At 43.7% G+C, this 21,335-nt stretch overlaps 1 protein-coding gene across 3 annotated transcripts in view; it reads right to left on the bottom strand.

Annotated features, from left to right (window-relative positions):
- hspa12a (heat shock protein 12A) overlaps window positions 1-21,335 on the bottom strand; it is a 161,789-nt gene that overhangs the window by 73,056 nt on the left and 67,398 nt on the right. For all 3 annotated transcript variants that reach the window (XM_041210540.1, XM_041210542.1, XM_041210543.1), the window contains exons 2-3: window positions 4,932-5,014; window positions 585-712 (exon numbers count right to left, since the gene is read on the bottom strand). In XM_041210540.1, the coding sequence (XP_041066474.1) occupies window positions 585-712; window positions 4,932-5,014 (211 nt within the window). The remainder of the gene's footprint in view (window positions 1-584; window positions 713-4,931; window positions 5,015-21,335) is intronic.

Genomic DNA, 21,335 nt, shown 5'->3' with positions numbered 1-21,335 from the left:
TTGCAGATATGAAAGGAGGAGGGTGGGCACCAAAGCTACAAGCTTTGATTTAGGAGGAGAAATTCATCCAGATAATGGGCGTGGCAACAATATATGAAATGAGGAATAATAAATTTGGAGTGTCCCTCAGGCTCATCATCAATATCCTTTGCTTTTCTTTGCTCATCTACTTATTTACTCACTCATTCATTCCCTTAGAGCACAATGCTATGTCTTACATCGAAATGCTGTAAAGAAAAATGATTTGCATATTAGAGTTTTCACTTTGTAGATCTTAAATCTAAATATATAAGTTTTAAAAAAGAAAGGGACATGTGGCTTAAAAAGTGTTTTTGTGGCCCTGTGGTGTCTGATATGTGCAAACACTCATCGATATTCTTAAGGATCCATTTCAATCACATGTAATTGACTTTTTGGAAAACAGGAGCACTGCACTAACATCCTGCTCAATATTTAAATGAGTGGAGTCCCTATTCTTCCTGGAAGTCTTAAGTATCTACCGCACACCCCATTCTCGAGGTTTAACAGCTATCATCTAAGAAACAGCTGGAAAATCAGCAGTACCTCTGCATTGCAGTACTTACCTCATTATGTGAATGCACTCAGGGTCCCTAGCAAAGCTGTAAGCATATCCACTAGATGTAGTGCCAAAATCAATAGCTACCACCACAACAAATGACTGGTGCAAGGACGCAGTTTGTTCCGAGTCTTTCTGTAAGAAGAAACATCTTTGTGAGGAAATTACTTCAATACAGATGATTTTAATCTTTGTTATTATTAGGTACTTTTCAAGCTTTAATAGAATGTTTTATCTTACACTAATCACCCTCAAAATAGAATCATTTTATATTTGGTTATTATTGTAGCTGATGAAGCCCTGAGTCAAGGATTATTCAGCTATCTTTCCATCATCTGAATTATGAATGCTGGAAGAAGATCATAAGTTAAGGACAGATTCGAAGCTCTATAAAGAAATGGAAAGAGGGGCCACTTCTCAGGCACTGTGACAGTAACCAAATACTATCTTTCACAATCATTCAATGACATTTTCAAACAGTTTCCCTGAATTAGTTTGGTATACTAAAGGATTATCAAAATATTTCACAATATTTGTGTGTCAAACATTTGAAAGTTAGTTACTCTATTATAGTGGCTCTGACAGCACGTTCAGAGACAGGAAATATTTAGGGGTACTGGTACCGCTCGGCTGCAGCATGAGGATCAGCATACCCAGTTATGTTATCAGTTCTTGCTTGTTAACTTGCAGCAATGGAACCTTCTGCATATGCCCTTGCACCTATATGCAGAGCTGTGCTCGGTAGTTTCCAAATGCAGGTTGAATACAAATGTTAAGTGGCAGCTGGTGGGACTGCCACCTTTCTCTGAACACTGTAAGAGTTTAAAATTGAACCTTAACATTTCCTGTGAGATTCTCTGTGTTATGTTCCAAAAAGTTAGTTGGTAAGGGATTGAATTGGGGCCAATTATTACGCACTCTAATAAGCATTTATAAGCAGTGTTACACATTGCAAGCATGGACCTAGTAACCTAACAGCCATAGTTTCAGTCTATGTCTCTTTATAGAGGCAGAAGTGAATCCACGGTTAATGTACACCATGCACACGATTAAACACAATTAATATACAATTAAAATCCTGGAGATGGTCTCATACCTCCCACGGTAACATGGGGTGCATGATCAGATCACTAAACTGATTCGAGTTACACTACTGCTTTTGCAATTCAGTAGAGTTAACTCAAAAGCGGTAGCATAACTAAAAATTAAAAGTTTCCTTTATCCAGGACTAGAATTTCACACATGTAGAAGATGGAGCAGATATCATGACAGTTAAGGTCAGTTTCATAAGTCTTATGTTTAGTAACAACTAGTAGAAACATGATTAATGATAACATATATTTATCTGTGTTTTTAATGCAGTAAAGCATCACAAGGTTCTTTGCAGAATTGGGTGGGGTCCCTCGTTTAAGATACTCGATGCCTGATCGAGGGGTACAGCATAGGGAAGGGGTGCATCTGCTATAGTCACCCCCTTGCCCTTGCTGCCAACCCATTTCCCACCCGCTGCGATCCCCTTACTACCATTGTTCACCTTGATCCAAGGCCTTAGGTGGGTGTAGTAACGTTAGCAGTCACTGCCACCCTTGTGGCCTTGCTGAGTACAGAAAACAGCTGCTGCCAAAGTGGACCCGACTTCTGCCCGTGGGGTCCTTGATTGTTGGAGTGAATTGAGGGAAGAATATTGATCAGGACACTGGCAAAGCCTCTGCTGCTGTTCTTGGAAATAGCATCATGGGATCTTTTATATTGACTTGAGGGCAAACTGGGCCTCGGTCTAATGCATCATCAGAAAGACAGCAACTCCACAGAATAGCACTCCCTCAGTACTACACTGGGGTGTCAGCCTAGATTATGTACTCAGGTTTCTGGAGTAGAACTTGAATCTATGGCCTTCCAACTCAGAGATGGGAGCGCTACAACTGAGTTATGGTTGACACCATATAATGGTAATGTAGCATATATTTTTAACAAGTGTTATTAAGCTTATGCAGTAAACAATAAATAATTTGCATCTGCTATGCTTCTCGTGTAGCAGTTCTTTTCTTATCGCCTATAACAGTCATGCCTTCACAGGCAGTTTGACCAAATGAAAAGATCAATATTGGGACATCTGCCTCGTGGCAGCAGTCCGCGATTAAGTCCCACTAGGGGCTGGAGCAGGCTAAGGGAGAGGAGGGGGGGAATCTGCAACTTCTGACATGCCAAAGAAGTATCCTGCTTCGCCTGGCTGGTACCTTCTCAAAAAAATGTACCTTCCCTTGGCAGTTGCAGGACCGCTGAAGAAGCCTAAGCAGGTTAGGCCTGATGCCTGCCCTACTCATGGCTGACTGATTTCCGGATGGTGTCTGTCAATTGACAACAGGCCTGTTATTTCCTTGTTAAAGGGAACTAGCGCCTGTTTTAGGGGGTCTGCCTGAAACGTCAAAAAAAGGGCCCAGAAATTTAACAGTGGGATCAATGCCTGTGCAGCTTGGAAACAGGCTGTCCCTCTGCTAAATTGGACCTGTTTTATGCCTGAAAAATAGGCACAAGCATAACAATTTTAAAAATTCATTTACAGGATGTGGGTGTCACTGGCTAGGCCAGCATTTATTGCCTGTCCCTGTTTGCCCTTGAGAAGGTGGTGGTGAGCCGCTTTCCGATTAGTAAAAGGTGAACCGATAGATGCAAAATATGATCAGACTGAGCAATTCTAACACCTAAGACTTCCAATCACATATTTCCCAAGGGACCTGTGTTTAAATTGAGTGGCTTGACTATTCACCAAAACTTCAGATTAACAGACTAATTCCAGTATTGAATCAAGATGGATTATGATTTCTATGAGTGCAGCTGATTTTGAAGCTTGGAAGAACTGATGAAGCCAACAACAAGCTTTCTTAGCAAATTTATCAGTTTTGTCAATGGTCTAAAGGGGACCTCTTGGATAGAGGCTTAATATCACAGTGACTTTCTCAGTTCTAGAAAGAACTGCGTAAGTGCTAAAAGTTGGCAGTAAGTCAACTGTAATAGCTAGCATAGTCTTCCCTCTCATGCAAACTTAAAAGATCCAAGGGCACTATTTGAAGGATGACAGAGGAGTTCTCCCGAATTTCTGGTCAACAATTATCACCCCTCCCCCAACAAACCAATCTTATAACAGTAACTACACTTCAAGCTTTTTGGGATACACTGAGGACATGAAAAGTGCTATACAGAATCACAGAATTTTATCAGCACAGAAGGAGGCCATTTGGCCCATTGCTCCTGCACCAGCTCTTCAAATTACATTATAACCTAGTGCCTTTGCCCTGCCTTTTCCCTGTACCTCTATACATTGTTTCTATTCAAATATATAATGCCCTCTTAAATGCCTCAATTGAAGCTGCCTCCACCACATTTCCAGGCAGTGTATTCCAGACCTGAACCACTCGTTGTGTGAAAAAGTTTTTTCTCACTTACATTTGCTTCTTTTGCAAATCACTTTAAATCTGTGCCCTTTTATTCTTGATCCTTGTACGAGTGGGAACAGCTTCTCCCTGTCTACTTTGTCCATCCCTCTCATGATTTGGAACATCTCTACCAAATCTCCACTTAGCCTTCTTCTCTCCAAGGAGAACAGTCCCAACCTCCCCAATCTATCTCCGTAACTGAAGTTTCTCATCCCTGGAACTATTTCTGTAAACCTCTTCTGCACTCTCTCCAATGCATTCACATCCTTCCTGTAATATAGCACTCAGAGCTGTACACAATACCCCAGCTGGGGTCTAACAGGTGTCTTACATAAATTCAGCATAAACATAAATTCAGCAGGTTTTTCTTGTAACCTCATAATGAACAATTTTCTATTGACAAGGTGTACAGTAGAGCTGGGGTCTTTTGACCAATGTCATGGAATTTGCAAGGTCTCTTTTTTTCATAAATATATTATTTAAATAAGGTTAGTTCATACCTCATGCACTTTCTCATTCAGACGCCCAAAAATCTCACATTACAAAATTGGATGTGTCACCTATGTCTGGGATATGGAGCTGAGGTCTGGTTTCCAACCTGCCACCATTGAGGCTCTGCATTGCTGACAAAGCTTCAAAAACTCATATTCGGATTTCAGTTTTGCCAAGTTGTGTCTAATCAGTGAGTTACCAGCTTTAACAATTGATTACATTCTGAATAATAATTATAAAAAAACATATACCCGAACTTGGAACAATTCTGTATCATTACATCAGGACAAAAGTACCATAAAGTAAATGTCCTAATTATTATCAACATCATTGACAACTATTAATTCTGCTCTGACTGAAATCGCAAACAATAATAACGTATCAAAAGAAATGTGAGCGATTTGAAGAGAAAGGAAGCATGCTCTTACTGGAGACATTGAAGGGCTAAGTGGGGTGATACCAGGCTCTCCCAGGCTTTTAGCTGGCGATGGATAAGTTGAAGAGGCATTTTCTGTGGAGAGGTAAGCATCATTAGGTCATGGTTCAATCTTTAAGAAGAAATTTCAAAGAGAACACAGGATTATAAAACAAGATTGGAGTAAATGATTTTGATTTACCTGTTGAAATCTGAGAAATAATCAGTTTTATTTGATTTGTAAGTTAAACTTTAAAGGAAAAAAACTTGAAATATTCTTTGGCTAAAGGCTGTTCAACTGAAGTGCTAAATTATTTCTTTTTACGGTTGTTGAGAGCCTGCTGTAGATTTCATGTTATCATTTTATTTCAGTTTTGTACACTAATTGAACAATTGAACTCAGATTCCGATTGGGTCCTTATCTCAAATTACCTAGAGAAGTTATTATGAAATGTATCTATTTTTCAAATAAAAAAAGATTCGTTCTTACAAGCAGATTCACGTAATGGCCATCACTGTGCTTACCTGGAACAAGCAGAGATGCTGCTAAAAATGACTTCAAAATAGAATAATTCAAATCGGACAATTGCAGAAATTAAAATTAGGAACTGTATAATGAGTGGCTAAATCAAAATTATTTTATATTATTACACAAAGTCGAAATTACCCCCTAAGATATTGAAAAATGCATCTGATTCAGAACTACCTGTTATAAAGCAACGAAATGCTCAGGATCACCGATTCTTTAAGTGGTCCAGTAGGTTTTACAGCATTTAATGTTATTGCTAGGACCCCAGTAGACCAGTCCCCAAGTGGATAGCCATAAAATGAAATAAAATAAAACGCTGTTCTCCCAGTTTTCTGCTAAATGCAGTTATTCCAGCCATGGGTTCATTAGAAGACCAAAAAAATGGAAGTCTATGTTTTGCATTCAGCTGCAGCTGTCAAGAACATTTGGGCTGACAGCATTGTTGGGGTCAAGGAATTTGTATCCTTTCTATTGAAAACTACTGGCAGCAATGGCACAGCACTACATGGATACAGCTGACAATATATTATCGAGATAAAACCACCTTTGGACATCTTTTTACAGGGTGTGAATTTAGCAACAATAAAAGTAAATTGCCAAAAGTAAAAAAAGAAATATATTCTTCAACCACAGAGTTATTAGTTTAGTGGAAGGGTTCAGTGCTTGAAACTGTGACTAATGGATTAACAGCAGCAAATGCTTCCTCCATGTGGATATGATGGGTTCGTTTTGATGTCTTTGAAACTAGAGAAATATAATAGTGTACTTCCTGTCAGCTTCCTCTTGACTGAGGCCTTCACAATTAATACTGTGCTTTGGAATGAAAAGCAGTGATTTATTTTTTGACGAGCTTTTTGAACATTTCAAGATGCATCATTCAGCTGTATAAATTTACAGCTATCCGAAGCAAAAATATTTTCTGTTAGTAACAAAGGAACCATTTGTAACTGCAAATTTCCAAAGATGTATAAACTACAACTGTTTACTTCCCAAATGAAAATTAATAGCCTTTTAGTCTAGACAGAGCATTCGCTCCCTCCAACCCCCGTCCCCATGTCTCTTTGTACTTATGAAAATATTTAATACTGATTTTGTTTATTTTTAAGTTTATCTGTAATCAATTTTAAAGTTGAGGCTTTGATTATAAACACTAAGCTTATATAAAAAAAAATGATTCCACTCTGATCCTGCTGTGCAGATGTTGGCTTGTTTTCAGCCTTGAAGCTTTCCCTAGCCAAATATACCACCGCCATTAACAGTGTCAGTAAAGGAACACATCTGAAGGATGAACATCTTTGGGGACGTAATGGAGGCTGGCAGCTACTATACCATAGCAAGGAGTCAGTTCCTTTAGGAGGTCGACAGGAAGGAAAAAATTAAAGAAAGGAAAGGTCTTTTGGAAAAAGCCGAAGCTCTCTGATGTTGGTTGTTACATGAGATGAAAGATCAGACTGCTTGCTAACAAAGAGCTGGCAGTGTAATGGTGCAGTACTTTAGTGTTAGCATAAATGCGAATACTTTAACTAAATGTTATTTGGATGTATGGCCTAGAATCATCTCCTATTGTATAAATTGCATACTATGAATGTTTTGCATGTCAACATGTTGAATTCAAAAAAAACACTCAGTAAACACTTTTTTAAAAATCATATATGGATATTAGAAATATCCATTTTAGTGATGTTTACATAAGAGGTCTAAAGTAATGAAATGTAATTATTAAAAAACCTCAGATCAGCTGTTCATGAACATTCAGAAGCATTAGAACTACAGTAAAAAGAGTATCTTAATTGTAAAGTATCTTTAGGCTGATCTAAAAAAAAATGTCTAACGCCCTAAAGGAACCTGGATACAAGCCTTAACAAAAACAGCCTGTTTCTGATCAGAATTGTTTTATTATTCATCAATGTAGTACACATAACTGGAAAGGGATGCTGTTACTAATAATGGAAGACAGGAAATGGGTGCAGGAAGGGTGCAGAATCTGGGGTATAGTTTTTGGGTTGAATTTTAGGAGGTCATCGGAACCAAGTGTTGGGATAAAACATTGGCAATATGACCTACTCGGCATTTTTACCATAGGTAGCGTACTGACTGGCTGCCTGTGGACCCGCCGTCCAATTAAGGAGAGCAGATGGGCTCCTGATGCTGCTGGCCTGATCAGAGGCAGTAGCTCTGAAGCTTCAGCAGTGCCACCAGGAGAGATAGTCATTGCTGAGGTATGCAGGAAGCCTTGGGAGATGGGCCAGGTAAGTAAATTTTTATTTTTAAATCACTGTGACAATTGTTGGAGGGCTGGCCCCACCCAGCAGGTCATTGGGACTGTGGGTGCTGCCTTCCCTGCTCACAGCCCCTTCTTTGACCCATGAAATATTCGGTGGGGGGGTGGGGGGGGTGCGCTCCCTGCCATCGACATGTAAAATTGGGCCTGTACATCTTTACATATGTCAGTTGGGTTGGGGCGGGGCGGGGCGGGCAACCTGTCCATGTCCCATCCCGGTGCCGGTAAATGCTCCATGGTGTGGGGGAAGCTGATCCAACCTGGCCTCCATCCCATGATTTTGCCAGCTGCCCCGCCTCCCACAACACCCTCCGGGGCCAATAGAATCATGGCCCTTCTGCCAGTTGCTCATCAGACTGCTATTCTGCAGTCTGCTTCATTTAGTGAGCTGAAGTACATCTTAGATAAAAACAAAAAACTGTGGATGCTGGAAATCCAAAACAAAAACAGAATTATCTGGAAAAACTCAGCAGATCTGGCATCGGCGGAGAAGAAAAGAGCTGACGTTTCGAGTCCTCATGACCCTTCAACAGAACGGATTGAATGTTAGAAGAGGGGTGAAATATATGCTGGTTTAAGGTGGGGAGGGGTGGTGTGGTTGTAGGGACAAGCAAGCAGTGATAGGAGCAGATAAACAAAAGATGTCACAGACAATAGAACAAAGAAGTGTTGAAGGTGTTTTTTTTTTAGCACATTCGTTTAGATAATATCACCACCTTCAACACTTCTTTGTTCCATTGTCTGTGACATCTTTTGATTATCTGCTCCTATCACTGCTTGCTTGTCCCTACAACCACCGCCGCCCCCCCCCACACCTTAAACCAGCATATATTTCATCCCTCTTCTAACATTCAATCAGTTCTGTTGAAGGGTCATGAGGACTCGAAATGTCAACTCTTTTCTTCTCCACCGATGCTGCCAGACCTGCTGAGTTTTTTCCAGGTAATTCTGTTTTTATGAAGTACATCTTCCAATTTTGTGCCTTAGCTTCATCAAGGCGGCAGACTTGTTGCGTAATGCAGTACAAGGGTCTGGCACATAAAGGGTTAATGTGGGACTGAGTACACTACTGCCCACAGTAATGTTAGAGAGCACATGACCCACACCTAGGGGTCAGACTAGTGTTTGACAGAGTTGTGTGTCCAACCAAGCATGGAGACAGCTCCTAGCTTGAACTCTTCACTGTATATATGCATAAAATGCTGATAAATTCAGACGGGGTTCCAAACATCGTTTGTCAGGGAGCTCAACCCTCCTTTAACTTGCCTTGCAAGTCCCGAGAACAAAATACCGAAAGTTCATCCCACCATTAAGAAACGGATCTTTTGCCTCCCGCCAAATTAAGTTTGCCCACCTGCCACGATTCCTACTGCTGGCAAGGCCAGGGGGAGAATTTTCTCCCCATCATGTGGGCTGGGCTGGGGCGGGCGGCAATCGGCTGCGCACTGCCATTTTACATGGGTGGGCCAATAAAGGCCCGCCCAGCGTGACACGCAACCGGAAGCGCTCAGCGGTCCCTGTGCGGGCGGGGGAGGAGGGAGATTCGGGGCCTGCACTCTTCCGGATGTGTCAATGAATTTTACTAAAAATTTTTATTACATTTATAAACCCTTCATGAAACCACATCCCACCTGTGGATGAGGTTCCATGAAAAATGCGAAGGCCGCCAGGGCTCTTCACCTGCCCGCCAACCTTAAGGTTGGACGGGCAGCTCTGTTAATTATTTCAGTTGGTAATTAAATGGCACTAATAGGCCTTTGACAGTTCGGCAGGCACGCAGCCGATTCTGGTGCGCCCGGCGAACTGAAGATCGGAATGATGCACGAGGGCATTGGCTTTGCATGCCCAACATCACCGTGCATCATTTTGTGCATCGATAAGCAGGGCCTGTCCCCGCACACCGACCAGAAGATTCAGGCCCAGACGATTCTGCCTGCAGTGTGGGGTTGGAGGCAGGCCTGGCATGGGTTGGGCGACTCGGGCGCATATGAACAGCGGGCCTTTCAGAGATGGGTCCCTGTTCTTCGGAGGAGATGTATTTGACTTGTCAGGTGAGTGGGAACTTTGTAAATATTGTCCAACTGGTTGCTGACGCTAGAACTGATGGCTCATCAAGGGCTTTCCCTAAGAAAAATTGTTGCTGCCTATTCAGTGTATTGCCCTGAACAATTGAAATCATGGTGTGGATTCACAAGTCACAGCCATGGAGATGGAATCGTCTTTGCACCACTACCTGGTAAAGATATTCTGCAGCCATATAGTTAGCTGCCAAGACTCAGTGGATGAATGATGAACAGTGCCATGGTCACCCATTTATCAGGATGTGACCGCATAGTTGACCCTCGATAGGTGGTTGCGGAGCACAGCATGCTACCTTGGAGTGACAGCCACAACACCCATTCCACAATGCATCTGTGCCAAGCCATTTTCTTCTCCCCAGCTTTCGAGTACTCGTTGATTATACAGTGAAAATGGTTAGTGCATGTAAGCACTCAAACGTGAATGAGAGTATTGTAAGCTGAATGGCTCACGATCCTTTCCACCTTACATTTGTGTTGATTGGATGTCACACAGACTCTGGAGAAGGCATGGGTCCAGCTGTCCCACGCTTCTCAGATTAGGACTTGCAAGTATTAGTCAAGAGGAGGCAGTCCTGTATCCTGCTGGCTAACATAATCCACCAACAACCACAAAGGAAGCCTGGATTCAAATTATAGTTGCAGTAAGCGCTGCAGGAGACCACGAGAGATCGTGGATACAATGCCAGAAAAGGTTTAACGACCTATAGCATTCCGGCAAGGTGAGTAGCTTGGCTCATCCGCACTGAGGTGCAAGGGAAGGATCAGATCTGCATGCTGCAGTTAAGTTGCAGGAACTGGCACTACCTCTGCTATAGCATTGAGGCTTGTATTTATAGGCTGCTCATGTAGGCAAGCATAGAACAGATGTGATGTGCAAACACAGTAGAGAGAAATATCCCTGCATGCACAATACATCAGGCTAACATAAAGCCATGTTGTTGCAGTCAAAGAGGATGAAGGATGCCAAGACGATGGCCTGGACTGGGAATCGGTCAGCCTGACTTTGCCGATTCACTTGATGGAACAGATGGCCATGAAAATAGCCAGGGTTCCTGAGCAGCTGTTTATTGGTGACGGTGAATTACGGGTAGCAGGTGATAAAAGCGATGGTAAATGCACCTTGGAACATGTTGGTAATAGAGGAGGTCATGCTGTCAATGAACTGAGCACAAGGGACATTGGCATGAGAGGGAATGTAAGGATGGGGTTGGCAGTGTGGGCATGGTTAAGGCAGTGTTGTGCATCAGAGAGTGTATTCATAATGAGAAGGATTATACCTAAATATTTCCTTTTGTGCTTGACATAGGTTCCAGCTCTGCTCCCTCACCCACCCTGGGCCAGATCATCCCTTGGTCATCAAGGGGAGAAAAAGGCAGCATCACATCTGACTAGCCCACAAGCCGCCAACTTGGATACCAGCATATCGGAGGGATGAAGCACGGGTGTGGAGTTGGTGATATAGGGTGAAAGTCACCACATCAGAGTGCAGGAGGATGTGTCAGAGTCAGAGACATTTGTGCAAAACCCTTTTGGAGCAGGGAGGAAAGGCATGATGGTCCAGTGGGCAGCAAGATGGTGCCTCGAGTCACCTTTTGGAGTGCAGTATTTGGACAATCAGCAATAGATATGGATCAGTCCACTAAGAGTAGGGGTGCTGAAATGCATGGAATATATGAGGAGCTTCATAGCTTAAACAGTCGCACTGTTGGCACAGCGGTTGCTGGAATGGAAGACTGCTGTGCACCAACAGCCAGCCCCATTAACCCCACCTGAAGGCCAAGCCAAGACTGTGGAAAACATTGTGGAGGGTGATGGTACCATGAGTTTCTCAGCACCCTGATCTTCGTCCACCTCCCCAGCCCCAATGCCACAGCCATCATCAGGTGCCAGTGACCATAGCTGCCCATGCAGAAATGCAGGGGCCACAGTCTGAACGAGGATCCCCAAAAGATGCTGGCATGAAGAGACCAGCCACCATGCTCCTCATTGCCATATAGACTGAGAAGGGAGTGCCCGGAATGGATAGGGCACAAGTTCATTCAAAGAGCTGTTGTTGCACAGTTATACGCTCATCCAGCACAATATGCCTTACCTGCATGTATATTGGCACATAAAATCAGCATGTATTAGGTGTGCAGTCTTAAGTCATAACAGTACTCTCAGCTTTGTGAACATGGTTTGAGTATGGACAGGGTGGCAGCTTTGACGCCTCATTTACAGGCACTGGTATTTATGTGAGGGGGCCAGGTTGTGAAGGACTTATTACCAGGTTTGTTTGCAATATGCTGAGGCCCATGATTATGACTTTGAGGGTTGCAGCCATTTTAATTTGACTGAGTCAAACTTATTGATGTTGTTTTTCTCCTTTGTTGGGGATGGGCATTCCTGAATAATTGTGGTGTCAAAGTATTAGGTTCTTTATTTGGAATTCGCTCATCAGGACTGGCTGATAGCAAGTGAGAGATAGGAGGGCCCTATGCGAATCTGTTTTACAAGCACACATCTGGTGATGGGCTCCTCTTGTACAAAGTCAGCCCTGGCTACACTGCTCTGCCAGTGGCAGCCTCCTCATGCTCCTCTGGTTCAGAATCATCAGAATGGACAGGGACTTCCTCATCCCGAGCTCTGCCCATGGCATTACCATCTTCAAGTTGTAGGCACCTCAATAGCACAATGTTGTACAGCACGCAACACGCCACTACTATTTTTGATGCCCTTGCTGAGGCATACTGCAGGGCTCCACCTGAGTGATCGAGGCAGCTGGCCTGCTTGATTGTCCTCCTTGTAACAACGTGGCTGCTGTTGTAATTGTGCCCTGCCTCAGTTTGAGAGCTCCTAAAGGGGGGTCATTAACCAAGTTCTTAAGGGGTAGCCCTTGTTTCCTAGAAGCCAACCACTGATCTGCGAAGGTGTCTGAAATAGCTGAGGGATTAGGGAACTCCTCAAAATGAAGGAATCATGGCAGCTACCAGCGAACCTTGCACACACTTGAAGGAAAACCTTGTTGTGGTACCAAACGACCTGGACATTGAATGAGTGGAAGGACTTTCAGTTGACGAAGGTGCCCAGGTGCTGAATTGGAGCCTTTATCATGACTGGGTGCAATGAATAACACCCTGCACCCGAGGGAAGCCTGACTGTGCTCTCTGCGCCTGAGATGCCAACTTAGCAAGGAAATTAATGTGCTCCCCCACACAAGCAAGCAGAGTATTAGTTACTGTATTAATGCAGCTTGTGCTGCTGACTGCCGTATGCCACACAGGTCTTTTGCTGAGCCCTGGAAAGAGCCTGAGGCATAAAAATTGAGAGAGATGGTTAGCACTACAGCCTCTGGCAAGGCATGGGGTTGACAGAGTGTAGCTTTAGTTGTTGCTGGACAATGAGACATATGTCGGTGACCACTTCATGGCTTAACTTCAGTCTTCTTTGGCACTGGTTCTCTGTCATATTGAGATACGACATCCGAGTTTGGTACGCCCTTCCCATACGGTAGTATCTGGTTGGCCTGACTCTCCTCCTCCTCCTTTCTGCTGCATGTGGCACTGACTCTTCCTCCTGATGTTTTGCCCACTGTCTGGCCTCTGGCAGCTCATGGTGACTGGCTACCTTGGCTCTCTGTGCGAGGATGCCAAGCCCATCTTATATCTTCCTTCACATGAAATTCAATGCATCCTTTGCAAGCTCAAAATTCTTCCCGGTACACAGGTGCAAAAATCAGGAGAGGCAAAAAATATTGCCCTGCAAGTCCAGCAGCCCCACCCCCCTACTCCCTTGGGTTAAAGCCAGACAGTTGGAATTGAGTTCTTGCCAATTCTGGGGCAGTTAATGCAAATTTAAAGCAAATTCCAAAGGGGTCTCTGCATCTCTTCAAGAGAGTACCCTGGCTATCCAAACAAATCCATATTTCAAATCTCCTCCTACCAGGTCTGATTTGCACACATTGCATTTCACACACCTGTGATACCAAAAATAAACACGAGCAGAGACAGCTTCTAATTTAAACAGGCAGCTGCCTCCACGAAATGCGCATGTGCAGAATGCGACCTGCCCCCATTCCTACCCCATGAAAATGGCAGATGCAATGTTGGAAAAATCTAGACCTGTGTGTATGTCTTCACTGTCAAAGACAAAAATAACATCCCAGAAATAATTGTAAATCAAAAGATGAAAGAGGGGGAAGAACATAAAACAGTTACAATCATCAGGGAAAGGGGACTGAGAAAATTATTAGAACTAAAGGCTGACAAGAACCCAGGTCCTGACGGACTTCATCTTAGAGCCTTAAAAGAAGTGACTGTTGAGACAGTATAAGCATCGTTTTTTATTTTCCAAAATTCCCTAGAATCTGGAAATACCCCATCAGATGGAATATAACAAATCTAAGTTCTCTATTCAACAAAGGAGAGACACAGAAAGCAGGAAACTATAGGCCAGTTAGCCTAACATCAATCATAGGGAAAATGCTGGAACCTATTATTAAAGGAGATTATGACAGGGCACTTAGAAAATCTTAATGCAATCAAGCAGAGTCAACATGGTTTTGTGAAAGGGAAATAGTGTTTGACTAATTTATTAGAGTGCTTTGAGAAAGTAACAAGCAAGGTGGATAAAGGGGAATCTGTAGATGTGCAGAGAGGGGAGGGAGTCTCGGGGGAGGAAGGAGTGCGGAGAGTAGAGGGGGTAAGGGTGGAGGAAGAACCAAGGGTGGAGGAAGGAGTCAAGAAGGGGGAAGGAGTAAGGGTGGAGGAAGTAGTAAGCGTGTTTGAAGGAATGAGAAAGGGGGAAGGACTAAGATGGGAGGAATGACTAAGGGGGTGGATTCCAGGGGGTTAGGGAAGAAGTTCCATCGGGGGAAAGAAGCTTCAAAGGTTGGGGGGGTGGGGGGGTGGTCCAAGAAACGGGTCCGGGGGGGAGAATTTCCAGATGCATGTGCAAGGGAGGGCTCTAATGAGCCATAACTGTCTCCTGGGGAGCAAACTGAGGGTGGATGTAGTACGAGGGAATGGTGAGAATGACTGAGAGCAGAGTGAGGTGGTAGGGCGAGGGTTCGACGGTATCAGCAGAAGGGATGGCAAGGGTGGTTGGTATGTACTTGGAGGCTGATACAGACCCTGGGGGTGGGAAGGAGGAGGTCAGGGAGGTTAATGTTGATGGGGATGGGATTTTTGGGAAGTAAGGGAACGTGCATGTTCACCGGGACAGCCCCGAAAGAAAAGTGTTGTGGCTGGTAGGTCATGGAGGAGAGGTGGAAGGTGGTGCCAGGGGGAAAGGAATTGGGTGAGTGCGGAAGGGGAAAGTGAAAGGAAAACTATTATAAACATGCTTGCCAAAATCAAAAGTGAAGCCAAAGTTGTGGTGGGCGAGATCAGGCGCTGCATGGGAATGTGATCAGTGGGTGGGCACAGATGCAGGTTAGCTCAGATGGTCAACTGAAAACAAACCCCAGTGATAAGTGAAGGACCTGTGTACGTGGGAGAATGCTTGAATAAGGCTCCAAAATGCCCTGCCATACACACACAGTTCTCCCTCAAGAATCACTGGGGCTAGCTGCGTGCAGCTGAACTGCTAGCGGCGGTGGGGGGGTGGGGTGTTAAGTGGGAGGACTCGCAAAGCCTGTCAATGAAAGTGAAAGACACCATTACACAATATTCAGTGAAAGTGAATTTATTTCCAGATTGTAAAGTGAAAAAATGTGCTCACCAATGCAACGAACCGTGATCAGAATTTCTTAACTTTTGAACACCTTAGACTTCTAGATGCTGCCCTGACATCTGCAGCAGGGCTGGAGACAGCCTGTGCAATGGTTGGCCCTGTTGCCTTCGGCGTGGGTCCTCTGGAGAGCCGAGGCCCCGGCTTGCTCTGGCTGTCCTCCTGTGGGCCACCTGTTCTCTCTTCAGTGATAGGATGAGGTTGAGGGCCTCACAGGCAAAGGGGACTTGGAGGGAGAGGACAGCCTCAAAATTACTAAGCGGATGACCCAGGGGTGCTCAACTGCCGCTTCTCCTCCCTTTGGTGCCCGAGGATCCCAGCCTGACTCTCCTTGAGGGGGATGAGCATCTGGGAGGTCATAGGAGGTGCCTCGTTTCCATCTCACGTTGCCACTGCAGGAACTCATGGTTCCCTCCGCACTCCTCCAACTCATGAGCCACTCTGTTGAGGGCTTCCAACAGCTCTGCGGGATGTTCCCCCGCCTTCTGCTGACTCTGCAGGATGAGCTGGAAGGCCAAATCCAGAGTTTTGTCATCTGACTTGGACCTCAGGTGTCTCTCCCCTAGCAGTCCTCCAAGTGCTGGGGAGCTCGGCTGCACCTGCCTACTCCTGTTGCGGACACATGTCTGTGCAGTGACCACCAGATTATGAACCCAAGCCTTCTCTAGGTCAAGGTCTCACTGAGGCGTGTTTCTCTGTGCTGGTGCAGTGTGCGGGTGAGCACTGTGACAAGTCTTCCAGGCTGATTATTTCCAAATCTTCATTGGAGGAGGAGTCATCTTGGCTGGAGGCAAGGTCGTGGATGGAGACGAGGGGCTGGCTGTCTGAGGGTGTCGGTCGCTTGGCAGAGCTCCCTGTGAACCAAAGTAGAGATAATTAGTGCATGGCAGCAGAGTCAAAAGCAGGAGAGAGAGCACTCACATTTATGTTTAGAGAGGGATGATGTGGTACAGGGTTCTCACGAGGGTGTTTGCCGATGACCTCATCGTCACTGCAGGCACGGACCATGTCCTCACCAGTCAGCATGATGGCGCACTCCTCAAAGTGAGTGAGGAGCCTAATGTGGGCCACTCCACCTCCCTCTGGTCTGGGACCTCTCCCTGATGTGAGCAGGTTTCTGCTGCATGAAAAAAGATGGAGAGCGTGTGAGCAGGGCACATGGCACTGCATGGTATGTTTGTGTGGTGAGCGGAGACATGGACAGGATGAGGACACGAGCTCCAGAGGATATGAGCCTGATGGGGTTGTGAGGGTGTGTGTGAGAGTTAGTGGTGTTGTCCCATGAGATGTGAGATCCCTGTGGATGTGTGAAGGGTTTGAGAGTGTGTGAGTTGAGAGTGATGGGAAGAGTGACTTATCCTGGTGGAATGGATGAGACCATTCATTCTGTTGCAGCACTGGGCAGGAGTCCTCTTTTGCAGGGCATTGGCGCTGACCACCGCTGTGACCTCCTCCCATGCTGGGTTGGTGATGTTGCTGCCCATCCTGCGGCCAGAGTTGGGGTACAGGACATCACAGCGAGCCTCCACTGCATCCAAAAGGCAGTCATGGGAATGGGTCATTAAACCTGGGGGCTGCAGTCATTTTGTGTTTCGGGGCCATGTCTTCCATGCAGCAGTTGTGAGCTGGAAGCACCCAGACGTGTGTGCACAGCTGCACTTTAAATATGGCGCCGGGCATGGTTACCCAGTGAGGTGACAGCGTGGTGGGCAAATGAGAGCGTGCCTGCCATTGAAACGGCATGTTTCCCAGGAATGCATAATTAATGCAATGGGATTGGCACGGTACAGCGTGAAAGCTGCCATTGCAGCCAGTGGGTAAAATGTCGTTTTTCCCGCCTGCTACTGCACTTAGTGTAAATCTGGGACAATTCCAACCTATATCAATGGGTTGAATGAAGAGACAAATGTAATGTTGCTAAATTTGCTGATGACACAAAGATGGGTAGGAAAGCAAGTTATGAAGAGGACAAAGAATCTGCTAAAGGATACAGATAGGTTAAATGAGTGGGCAAAAATTTGGCAGATGGAGTATAATGTGGGAAAATGTGAACTTGTCCACTTTGGCAGTAAAAATAGAAAAGCAGCATATTATTTAAATCGAGAGAGATTTCAGAGCTCTGTGGTACAAAAGGACCTGGGTGTTCTGGTACATGAACCACAAAACGTTAGTGTGCAGGTATGACAAGCGATTAGGAAGGCAAATAGAATGTTGTTGTTTATTGCAAGAGGAATGGAATATAAAAGTAAAGCATATTTGCTGCAGCTGGTGAGGCCGCATCTGTAGTATTGTGGACCGTTTTGATCTCCTTATTTAAGAAAGGACATATTGCATTAGAAGCAGTGCAGAGAAGATTCCATCAACTGATTCCTGAAATGAAGCGGTTGTCTTAAGAGGAAACGTTGGATAGGCTAGCCCTGGAGTTTGGAAGAATGCGGGGTGATCTTATTGAAACATAATGATGCTGAAGGGACTTGACAGGGTGAATGCTGAAAGGATGTTCTTCCCTTGTATGAGAGATTTGAACTAGGGGACATTGTTTAAAAATAAGGGGTCCCTCATTTCAGAAGGAGATGAGGAGAATTTCTTTTCTCTCAGAGGATCGTTAGTCTGTGGAATTTTCTTCTAATCTCTAGATGGACAAGGGAGTCAAAGGGTATAGGGCGTGTACAGGAAAGTAGAGGCCACAATCTGATCAGTAATGATTTTATCAAATGGAAGAGCAGGGTTGAGGAGCTGAATGGCCTACACCCAGTCCTGTTGAAGGGTCATGAGGACTCGAAACGTCAACTCTTTTCTTCTCCGCCGATGCTGCCAGTCCTGCTGAGTTTTTCCAGGTAATTCTGTTTTTGTTTTGGATTTCCAGCATCCGCAGTTTTTTGTTTTTATCTAATTTATATGTTTGTATGTAGGCACCACCACCCCAACCTAGGACTGAACATCGACAGTGACGCCTATATTCCCAGACTGAATTAAAAAGAACTTGTGGGAAGAGAAATCAGATTATCATAAACTGACTTCTTTTTAACTCTTTTGACATCTGTAGTGTGGCAATGCTTAGAATTCACACTCTATAGAAAGTTCTAGCCTTTCAGACATGCTTTCTCTTTGAATAGTAGGTTAAACCGACTTGGCTTATTAACAGTCAATGGAGGCCAATTAAAGGAAACCGGTTAGAATTTTCTAGTTGGCCTCCAGGTCCCCGCAGGCAGTGGGAGCCAGTTTAACTGCCTGCAGATGCTCATCCAGTGGCAGACAGGGAGAGGTTATGCTCCAGGTAGGCCTGGGTGCAGCAGCAGCTGCAGGCTGCCCTCTAAAGGGACACTGTCAAACAGTGGTGGCCTGGCTGCAAGAATGGTTTTTACTTTTTTGAAAAAGCTGGAGAGAGGGTGTCTCAATTTTGAAGCACCCTCTCCCTTCCTTACTTTCTTTTGTAGCCTGCTGTCCATTTTAATCTGGTAGATCTCTGATTGACCCTCCAGTTTCAAGGGCCCACCTGCCCTCCGTATTTGAATGGCAAGCCTTTCTCAAAGACAATTAAGGGGGCGCCTTTGTAAATATTGGTGCCAGCGACCATTTCCCTGTGGGAACCTGTCCAGGACCGAAATCCTGTCCTGCATCACATGCATTGCTGAAGCACAGCATAAAGGTGTACATGTATAAACCTCTACATATATTAAATATAGTATGTATAAATATAGAGATGCTATTTGCTATGCAGGATTAACATATGCTTCTGGAAACACTAGTGCTCACAGCAGCAGCACTGGAAATACCAGTGCCACCAACACTATTCCAGAAACACCTGAGCTTTTACGATCAGCCCCAAGGACACTTTCACCTTACTTAAGCATCAAATTTTCCATCCCAAGTTACTGGATAATAGTAGTAACTTGGGAGCTGCAGGGGTGCGCAAAGTCCAAGTGGAAACTTTGCACACCCCTGCAGCTCCCACTTCACCCAAGTGTTACATTCTTAGCCCTATGATTCATATTACAGAACACTATAGGAGGTTTATTAGTTAGTAAATAATGACAATTCCCACTGAAGCAATAACAAACAACACTCTGTTATAGACTGATCTGGTATAATACTTGACATTCAACTTCTGGGATGAGCTGACATTGACTTCGAGGCCTATGTAGATCAAAAGCACCCAGACTAAAAGCCGATTAACTGAATTAAGACAGTAGTTGTATTTTTAGGGTTTCCAATTAACCACATAAAACAAAACTCACAAAAGGATAGAATATTGCATAGAAAGCTTAGCTTTTTAAATATATTCTGTTTTGTTCCTCTTAATAGTTCCACAAATTCATGTGATTTCAGCTATTTTTCCAAAAAGATGTTTTGTTAATTTATTTCTTTCAGATTCTGTTGCAGTTTAATGACTATCGCACTTCACACATCACTCATGAATAGTAAATTAAAAACTAATTACTTGAAATACAAGCAGTTAATACTTTTTGTTTCTTACAAGAATGTTAACTAATTGGCCAAAATTAAAACCTATTTAAACATTATCCTTTTGATCACAAATAGCAATTATTTTCATTTCAATGCAATCAATGAAGATTGCTTTTTAGTAGCATGAGCAAGCTGTGGAATTACTTTCCATTCATTGGGTGTATTTTTAATTAACTAACTAAAATCCTGTAAAATTGTTAGGAATAATTTGATTAAAAAGCTCTTGTAGATTCTAGAAATATCTGTTATAATTGATGAGAAAAATAAATCCACAGACTTTTTACTGTCACAGCAAGGACATACGTTCGAGTCGAAATTATTCCAGAAAATGTATTAAAGAATTTCAACCTCATAATAGTTTGAAGATAGCGCATACTATATGGCCTGAGTTCTCTTATTACACACCCAGACTCATTCTGTTATGATTGTGTCTAGGTAGCACTGCATGTGACTGGAGATCAAGTACTAAATTTAAATGTAGACATGTGGGCTTGTGCTAATACAAACTGAAAGGGAAATGTCCTTGGACCTGCTCATGCTTCATTGCTCTTACTTTTCAAGAAGCACAACATGAATCTCATTTACACATATAATGGGGTTTCCACTTCCCTTTACAACAAAGTTATGGCACCAGGGCAGGAACTGCTTTGAGGAAATTTGGGCCTAGCTGGTGAGATGGAACTATTGTTTTTGAGAAAGCTGGTTATCTGCTGTAACTATTGTCCCTTATTAACAACAGTGAGTACACTTCCAAGTAATTACTTAGCTGGGACATGTTGTGGGATATCCTGAGGCATGTGAAAACAGCTATATAAAATATAATTTGTCTTCTTTCCTTTAATTTGAAGGGAAAGTTATATGGTAAAGGCTGAAAACACAGTCTCATCCTCATGTGAAGCACAGTGCTAGTGCTAGCTTTGTAGTATGACAAGAGTATCTGTGCTTTGCCAGTAGAGGTATTACTCTGCTGACCATATCAATGAAAAATAGAAGTACTTTGTATAAATAACTGGCATACAAATGTGGGTGAGTGGAGTTCTCCTCTAGTCTGCTGTTACTTCTGTGCAAAATTCACAGAAATCCTGGAAAATAGTGGAAATTCAACACCAATGTCGAGAACATTGCTTAGTTTAAATTTCTTGGCTTTCAAGTTGTCCTCATATGACAGAAACTTTAATGCTTCATAAAAAATACGAAGCAAATCTCAGATTGACACTGTGGTGCACGTTGGAATTATGAATTGAATTGAACTGAGGTTCGAACATTAAGGACTTCACAGGATACATTTAGTAATAAATGTACAAGTCACTATTTTAATACATCCATGTCATACTACAATACAATTATAAA

This window comes from Carcharodon carcharias, chromosome 17 (genome assembly GCF_017639515.1).
Source record: "Carcharodon carcharias isolate sCarCar2 chromosome 17, sCarCar2.pri, whole genome shotgun sequence".
NCBI classification, from domain to species: domain Eukaryota; kingdom Metazoa; phylum Chordata; class Chondrichthyes; order Lamniformes; family Lamnidae; genus Carcharodon; species Carcharodon carcharias.
This window is presented reverse-complemented; position numbering and strand designations above follow the sequence as displayed.